Source organism: Trachurus trachurus (assembly GCF_905171665.1).
Source record: "Trachurus trachurus genome assembly, chromosome: 19".
NCBI lineage: Eukaryota > Metazoa > Chordata > Actinopteri > Carangiformes > Carangidae > Trachurus > Trachurus trachurus.
Window position 1 is genome coordinate 351527 of NC_139913.1, and position 8474 is coordinate 360000.

At 48.2% G+C, this 8474-nt stretch overlaps 1 protein-coding gene across 2 annotated transcripts in view; it reads left to right on the plus strand.

Annotated features, from left to right (window-relative positions):
* Positions 1 to 243: 243 nt before the first annotated feature.
* bbs1 (Bardet-Biedl syndrome 1) overlaps positions 244 to 8474 on the plus strand; it is a 12190-nt gene continuing 3959 nt past the window's right edge. The window contains exons 1-5 of one of the 2 annotated variants that reach the window (XM_083994393.1): positions 244 to 481; positions 1586 to 2042; positions 3750 to 3932; positions 4503 to 4634; positions 5810 to 5916. In XM_083994393.1, the coding sequence (XP_083850519.1) occupies positions 1653 to 2042; positions 3750 to 3932; positions 4503 to 4634; positions 5810 to 5916 (812 nt within the window). In that variant the 5' untranslated portion in view covers positions 244 to 481; positions 1586 to 1652. The remainder of the gene's footprint in view (positions 482 to 1585; positions 2043 to 3749; positions 3933 to 4502; positions 4635 to 5809; positions 5917 to 8474) is intronic. The other variant, XM_083994394.1, reaches the window with a different exon arrangement.

Below are 8474 nucleotides of genomic sequence, written 5' to 3' on the forward strand. Positions count from 1 at the left end.
AACAATACTGTTGTGCCAGGGGGAAAATATATATATATAAATATACAAAAATCTATATATATGTATATAAAAAAAACAAAAAAAAACACATTGAAGTAAAGAAGATCATATTAAATAAATAAATACTTATCCAAAATGAAATAGTTTTTTAATGCTTTTGGTGTTTCAAGTCCTTTGGTTTACGTCACACAGATGTAAAGATGTAAACACGGGCGCAGCGGATGACGTAATCAGACGGGGACCGCGGCAGCAGCAGCAGCGGAGGAGACGGAAGAAGAGGATCAGGACTGAAGCGGATTAAAGAAGCTGCTGCTGCTGCTGCTCGGACACTTCACCTGCTCAGCGGAGAGACAAGCACCTGTTCACCTGTTCACCACTTCACCACTTCACCTGTTCACCTGTTCACCGAGGAGAGAAGAGAGAAGAGAAGAGAGAAAGAGGCGTCGCCGAGGAGACGCAGCAACACGTTCCCATGACAACGGTGAAGCGGGGAGGAGGAGGAGGGAGAGGGAGGGAGGGGGGATTAATAATCTATAATATTATTTGTTACCGATCAAAGTGGCCGTTCATGACGTCACTACAGTCATCGATGATCAGTTATCTGCTGCAGTGACGTGGGGATAATGGGCTCTATGCTCAGCTCCACTACTTCCTGAAATAAGGGTTGTTGATTAAGTGTGTCTGACCTCACAACAATGGTCAGACACACCTGGATTAAAGACTTTAAGACTAAAAGAAAATACTTTTTTCCAAGATAGCCTTTCTACTCCAAACAATGCAACACCTATTGTGAAAAACTACATGTTAACTGGCCTGATCAGAAACCATTCTAGTTCTGGCCTCCCCAAAGTGAACAGATAGATAGAGAAGACCGTTGGCCACAGCAAGTGGAGCTTTGGAGATAGAAAGGCTATCTGGGACTCAAATGGAAGCTTATGAATTAAGGAAGTTTTCTATATACATGTTAGGCATAGATATTCTCCATAAAGGGCTGAAAAATAATAATTTTCATGAGAATTTGTCAGGTGAGCAGTACTTTTTTTTGTCTTTTTTGGGATGTTGAGGGTGATATCTTAAAATGGAGTTGCAACAAACCCCAGAATCTTTTTTTCCTGCCTCCCCCTATGTGTCAAGATACTCTCTGCCAAATGTTATAGTTGTATGACTATTTATGCCATTGTAGTACCTAAATATTTGCATTTACATCATTTCTCCAGCAGAATGACCCCAGAAAGGGGTTTTGTCCCCTGTATCTTTCCAGCAGCTAGTTGACCGGGTTGTCCACCAGGTTTTAATCCTTCAAGTTCCTAGAGATCATTTCTGCTGTCAAACCTTTTACAACGCTCCGTGTCTTAATGGGGGCGGGACTAGATCAGCTTTTGCTTCTCCCGCTTTCCCTTTCGGCCATGTGTGTTGTGTTATTTGAACTTAGATGAAGTGTGATGATGATGATTTAAATTGACATGCCCGAAATAAACAGATTGATTGATTGTCCGTTTTTTTGCTTTGCCCTCTGGCTACTTTTTAAAATCTATTATCAATAACATCAATATCTGTTCTTTTCTGTGTGTGTGTGTGTGTGCAGCAGGTGTCCCAGTGTGTCCTCAGAGTGTGAGTCCGTGTGTGTGTGTGTGAGTCCGTGTGTGTGTGTGATGGTAGACTGTAGCGATGGCGGCCGCTGGCTGGACGCCCACTACGACCCGGTGGCCGGCCTCCACACCCTGTCCAGCTGCGTGGACCTGGCCGACCTGGGGGGCGACGGCGAGTCCCAGCTGGTGGTGGGCGACCTGGGCCAGCTGGGCGCCGCGGCCACGGCCTCGGGGACGGGCATGAAGCTGAAGGTGTACCGCGGCACGGCGCTGGCCAGCGAGAGCGCGCTGCTGGACCTCCCCGCCGGCCTCGTGGCCTTCTTCATGGACCTGCACGAGCCGCGCATCCCAGCCGTCGCCGTGGCGTCGGGGCCCTGCGTCTACGTCTACAAGAACCTCAGGCCGTACTTCAAGTTCACGCTGCCGGGGCTGGAGGTCAACACGCTGGAGCAGGTCTGTCACACAGCTACTAGAACTACTACTACAGTAATGTTCAACTGTTCTGGTCATCTATCATCAGTTTGAGTCGTTTTTAAAGGGATAGTTCACCCAAGATTCAAGTTTCACTGCATGTCCATATGACGGTTGCGAACGGAGCTCACTTGTCTTTGTAACAAAAAGACACACCAAAAAACATCCAGATACCTCCATGCTGCTCGTATGTAATGTCCCTCTGGTATTGAAGCCCCGACATGAGGAATTGTTCCGAAATAAATTAAATAAGTCTATATTTTAAGCTTGTTTGTAGCGGAAGCTCCAAGTGTCTCAGTTCACTGCTCTTTCCCGTGTCAGTGCAAATCTCGCGCAACACAAGAAGAGCAGTGAACTGAGACACTGGGAGCTTCCGCTACAAACAAGCTTGAAATATAGACTTATTTAATTTTTTTCGGAACAATTTCTCATGTCGGGGCTTCAATACAAGAGGGACATTACATACGAGCAGCATGGAGGTGTTTGGATGTTTTTTGGTGTGTCTTTTTGTTATGAAGACAGTTGGTATCCATTTGCAACCGTCATATGGACATGCACTGCTACGCCGAGACCCCCTGTAACTCAGAGAAGCCACGGAGGACTCTGAAACTTCTCCCAGCCCTTAGTCCACATGAGGGGGAGGAGAGTAAATGAGAATGAAATTTGAATTTTGGGTGAACTATCCCTTTAAGAAAAAAAGTCCAGATTCTCTGATTGCAGCTTCTTCAATGTGAATATTTCTGGTTCCTTTAGATTAGATAAACTTTATTGTCCCCCAAAGGAGAAACTTGTCTTGGGCAAAGTTCATAGAGCCGTAGAGCAACAAGACAATCAGTGACAGACAGACAAAGCAGCATCGCAGCATCTGAACCATAGCAGCATTATGGGATCTAAATAAGAGAGATGGAAGGTAAAAAAGGACAGAAGCTTAACTCGGTAAAAAAATAAATAATAGAATTTAAAAGATCATGAGATCCATGGAGACTTATAAGAGTAAAAACTGGAGCTACACTACGTTTCCTCCTCCAGCCTGAGGTTGATGCTGCTGCCATAAAACATCTGATCAGGTTTCTATCGCTGCGTCGTAGAATGCTGACATGGTTTTCCTGCTCACCCCGAATAGTCTCAGTCTTCTGGTAAAGTTAAAGCGTTGTGCCAGTTCTGCACACAGGTAGTCGACATGTAGTTAACATGTTGTCCATTTGTGTCCCCAGATACTTATATGAGCAAACCTGTTCAATTTGCATGTTCCCTATATTTACAGGGTTGTGGACTCTTACAGCCTCTGGGTCAAAAACCATTTCTTTAGTTCTTGTGGTATTTAGTTCTTACTAAATGCCACAACTCAGGTTATTGTTCCTTTATGACAATAAACTGAGTCTCTCTTTGGTTTGTGGACAAAACAAGACATTAGAGGACGATGTCGTCTGGTGGTTTGAGAAACACTGACTGATGTTTTATTGACCAAACAACTGATGATTAATCGTTTAAATAATCAACAGATGAATGGATAATGAAGATAATAGTTAGTGAACGGTGCAACAGATTTACTGTTTGGAGAAACTTTAGTTTTCAGAGTTGAGTTGTAGAAACGTTCTGAACGCTTCGACGTTAAACCGCCGTGTAGCTGAACATTTAGGTTTGACGGGTTGATGACCTCAGGTTGTGTTCTGCGCTGTGATTGGTCAGGACGTGTGGCAGCAGGCGAGGGAGGGGCAGATCGACCCCCCCACCCTGAAGGAGATGCTGGAGGCCGTGAGGACCAAGGCCGACGTGCCGCTGTCCGTCCGCTCGCTGCGCTTCCTCTCGCTGGACGCTGCCGACATGGACGACTTCGTCCAGCTGCACAAGCAGCAGCCAATCAGACGCCAGGTAACACGGCAGCAGCCAATCAGACGCCAGGTAACACGCCGCGTTGCCCTGACGACGGCCGTAAAACGTGTTCGTTACACTGCAAAAACTCTACAGCTTTCCAAGAATATCTGTCTCATTTCTAGTCAAAACTAATCTCTATAAGACTCATCACCTAAAAATTAACTTGTTTTTAGATCATTTTCACTTGTTTCAAACTAATTTTCACTTGAAATAAGTAGAAAAATCTGCCAGTGAAAGTAAGTTTTTTGTGTTTGTAATAAGAAAGAAAAACTTGCTCCACTATCAGATTTTTCTACTTATTTAGAGTGAAAATCTGCTTGAAAGAAGTAAAAAGTGTCTAAAAACAAGCTGCTTTTAATGTGATGAGTCTGATTTTAAGTAGAATGAGATTTGTTTTGACTAGAAATGAGACAAATATTCTCTGTAAGAGTTTTTAGTTTTTACAGTGTAGTCGTGGCACAGTTCAGACTTTACACCTAACCTGTCATGATGATGTCATCCCCTGGCCGTGATGTCATCCCCTGGGTTTCTCCCCGTGGCCCCGCCCCCTGGCCGTGATGTCATCAGACGGTCATCACCTGCATCGGGACGCTGAAGAAGAGCACGGCGGACGAGGACGGTGTCAGCTGCCTGGTGATCGGGACGGAGAACTGTGACGTCTTCGTCCTCGACCCCGAAGCCTTCATCATCCTCTCCAAGGTAGTGACATCACAGCCTGGTTACCTGGTTGCCTGGTTACCTGGTTACCTGGTTACCTGGTTACCTGGTTACCTGGTTACCTGGTCAACCTATTGGTTACCTGGTAATAGTTAAAATTCAAAGTTCAAAGTGTTTATTGTCATTTGCACAGTGGAAAGGTGAATTCAATGAAATTCTTACTTTGCTGTCCTCGTCATAGAAGCCAGCAATTAGATAAAAATGGGCAATTAAAAACAACAATAATAGGGCTGAACGATTTATCATTCTCTGATCGAAATTGCGATTTGAGACAACGCGATCATGTGATTGCGAAGGCTGCGATTTTTTGCAGTGCTCCTGACCGACCCAGGATCTGTTGTTCAGACAGTTCAGACGGTCAAATGACTATTTTCCACTACACCAGTTTTTTCCCCCCATTAATTAACAAAGAAAAAAAATAAAGTGTGTCACCATCTCTCATCTCATCTCTGTCTTTTTGACTCAGAACAGTTTCCTTTTAAAGGAGCTTTCATTGCAATATCCTGTTTAAAGTGATCATATAATAAACAACTAATCAATACTGTTGCTAATAGATAAAGGAGTGATAATAACCAACAGTAAATGCTTTGAATCTCTTAGATTTAGCTGTGCAGTATCTTTAGTAGACCGGATAGCAGCAGATGATAAAGGGTCATTACAACCAGAAGAGACAGGAGACTTTTAGTTTTTAGAGACTTGAGACTTGATGAAGTGTCACCCCTCAAAGACTTGAGACTTGACTCGGACTTGCAAAAAAGACTTGTGAACATCTCTGGCCCCCACTACTTAACTTTAGTTTTCATTCTAGCATTAGAGCATGGCATTAATGTTTTAATGGTATGATGTCATTCTCTGTCATGTTTGTAAATGTTACTGTACATTATGAATATCACACTGAAGCTTGATTTGAAGAAAATCGTGAATCAAATCGAAATCGTAATATCTGCCAGAAAAATCGCAATTAGATCTTTTCCCAAAATCGTTCAGCCCTACCTGGTTACCTGGTTACCTGGTTGCCTGGTTACCTGGTTACCTGGTTGACTGGTTGCCTGGTTACCTGGTCACCTGGTTACCTGGTAACCTGGTTACCTGGTTGCCTGGTTACCTGGTTGCCTGGTCACCTGGTTACCTGGTTACCTGACTGTCCTCTGCTGCAGATGTCGCTGCCCGCTGCTCCCACCATGATGGACGTGACGGGTCAGTTCGATGTGGAGTTCCGCATCACGGTGGCGTGTCGCAACGGAAACATCTACATCCTCCGCAGGTGAGTGGGAGGGGCTTAGTCGGAGTGGGAGGAGCTTAGTCTGAGTGGGAGGAGCTTAGTCTGAGTGGGAGGAGCTTAGTCTGAGTGGGAGGGGCTTAGTCTGAGTGGGAGGAGCTTCTCCTGAGTGGGAGGAGCTTAGTCTGGGTGGGAGGAGCTTAGTCTGAGTGGGAGGGGCTTAGTCTGAGTGGGAGGGGCTTAGTCTGAGTGGGAGGAGCTTCATTAGAGTGGGAGGGGCTTAGTCTGAGTGGGAGGAGCTTCATTAGAGTGGGAGGGGCTTAGTCTGAGTGGGAGGAGCTTAGTCTGAGTGGGAGGAGCTTAGTCTGAGTGGGAGGAGCTTAGTCAGAGTGGGAGGGGCTTAGTCTGAGTGGGAGGAGCTTAGTCTGAGTGGGAGGAGCTTCTCCTGAGTGGGAGGAGCTTAGTCTGAGTGGGAGGAGCTTAGTCAGAGTGGGAGGAGCTTAGTCTGGGTGGGAGGAGCTTAGTCTGAGTGGGAGGAGCTTAGTCTGAGTGGGAGGAGCTTAGTCTGAGTGGGAGGAGCTTAGTCTGAGTGGGAGGAGCTTAGTCTGAGTGGGAGGAGCTTCTCCTGAGTGGGAGGAGCTTCTCCTGAGTGGGAGGAGCTTAGTCTGAGTGGGAGGAGCTTAGTCTGAGTGGGAGGAGCTTAGTCTGGGTGGGAGGAGCTTAGTCTGAGTGGGAGGAGCTTCTCCTGAGTGGGAGGGGCTTAGTCTGAGTGGGAGGAGCTTAGTCTGAGTGGGAGGAGCTTAGTCTGAGTGGGAGGAGCTTCTCCTGAGTGGGAGGAGCTTAGTCTGAGTGGGAGGAGCTTCTCCTGAGTGGGAGGGGCTTAGTCTGAGTGGGAGGAGCTTAGTCTGAGTGGGAGGAGCTTAGTCTGAGTGGGAGGGGCTTAGTCTGAGTGGGAGGAGCTTAGTCTGAGTGGGAGGAGCTTAGTCTGAGTGGGAGGAGCTTCATTAGAGTGGGAGGGGCTTAGTCTGAGTGGGAGGAGCTTAGTCTGAGTGGGAGGAGCTTCTCCTGAGTGGGAGGAGCTTAGTCTGAGTGGGAGGAGCTTAGTCAGAGTGGGAGGAGCTTAGTCTGGGTGGGAGGAGCTTAGTCTGAGTGGGAGGAGCTTAGTCTGAGTGGGAGGAGCTTAGTCTGAGTGGGAGGAGCTTAGTCTGAGTGGGAGGAGCTTAGTCTGAGTGGGAGGAGCTTCTCCTGAGTGGGAGGAGCTTCTCCTGAGTGGGAGGAGCTTAGTCTGAGTGGGAGGAGCTTAGTCTGAGTGGGAGGAGCTTAGTCTGGGTGGGAGGAGCTTAGTCTGAGTGGGAGGAGCTTCTCCTGAGTGGGAGGGGCTTAGTCTGAGTGGGAGGAGCTTAGTCTGAGTGGGAGGAGCTTAGTCTGAGTGGGAGGAGCTTCTCCTGAGTGGGAGGAGCTTAGTCTGAGTGGGAGGAGCTTCTCCTGAGTGGGAGGGGCTTAGTCTGAGTGGGAGGAGCTTAGTCTGAGTGGGAGGAGCTTAGTCTGAGTGGGAGGAGCTTCTCCTGAGTGGGAGGAGCTTAGTCTGAGTGGGAGGAGCTTAGTCTGAGTGGGAGGAGCTTAGTCTGAGTGGGAGGGGCTTAGTCTGAGTGGGAGGAGCTTCTCCTGAGTGGGAGGAGCTTAGTCTGAGTGGGAGGAGCTTCATTAGAGTGGGAGGGGCTTAGTCTGGGTGGGAGGAGCTTAGTCTGAGTGGGAGGAGCTTCATTAGAGTGGGAGGGGCTTAGTCTGAGTGGGAGGAGCTTAGTCTGAGTGGGAGGAGCTTAGTCTGAGTGGGAGGGGCTTAGTCTGAGTGGGAGGGGCTTAGTCTGAGTGGGAGGAGCTTCTCCTGAGTGGGAGGAGCTTAGTCTGAGTGGGAGGAGCTTCATCAGAGTGGGAGGGGCTTAGTCTGGGTGGGAGGAGCTTAGTCTGAGTGGGAGGAGCTTAGTCTGAGTGGGAGGAGCTTCAACTGAGTGGGAGGAGCTTCATTAGAGTGGGAGGGGCTTAGTCAGAGTGGGAGGAGCTTAGTCTGGGTGGGAGGAGCTTAGTCTGAGTGGGAGGAGCTTAGTCTGGGTGGGAGGAGCTTAGTCTGAGTGGGAGGGGCTTAGTCTGAGTGGGAGGGGCTTAGTCTGGGTGGGAGGAGCTTAGTCTGAGTGGGAGGGGCTTAGTCTGAGTGGGAGGAGCTTAGTCTGAGTGGGAGGGGCTTAGTCTGAGTGGGAGGGGCTTAGTCTGAGTGGGAGGAGCTTAGTCTGAGTGGGAGGAGCTTCATCAGAGTGGGAGGGGCTTAGTCTGGGTGGGAGGAGCTTCTCCTGAGTGGGAGGGGCTTAGTCTGAGTGGGAGGAGCTTCATTAGAGTGGGAGGAGCTTAGTCTGAGTGGGAGGAGCTTCAACTGAGTGGGAGGAGCTTCATTAGAGTGGGAGGGGCTTAGTCTGAGTGGGAGGAGCTTAGTCTGAGTGGGAGGAGCTTAGTCTGAGTGGGAGGAGCTTAGTCTGAGTGGGAGGAGCTTCTCCTCTCAGCTTCAGCAGCTCCATCTCCTCCGGTCGTGACTCTGTTTCTCTGTGTTTCTC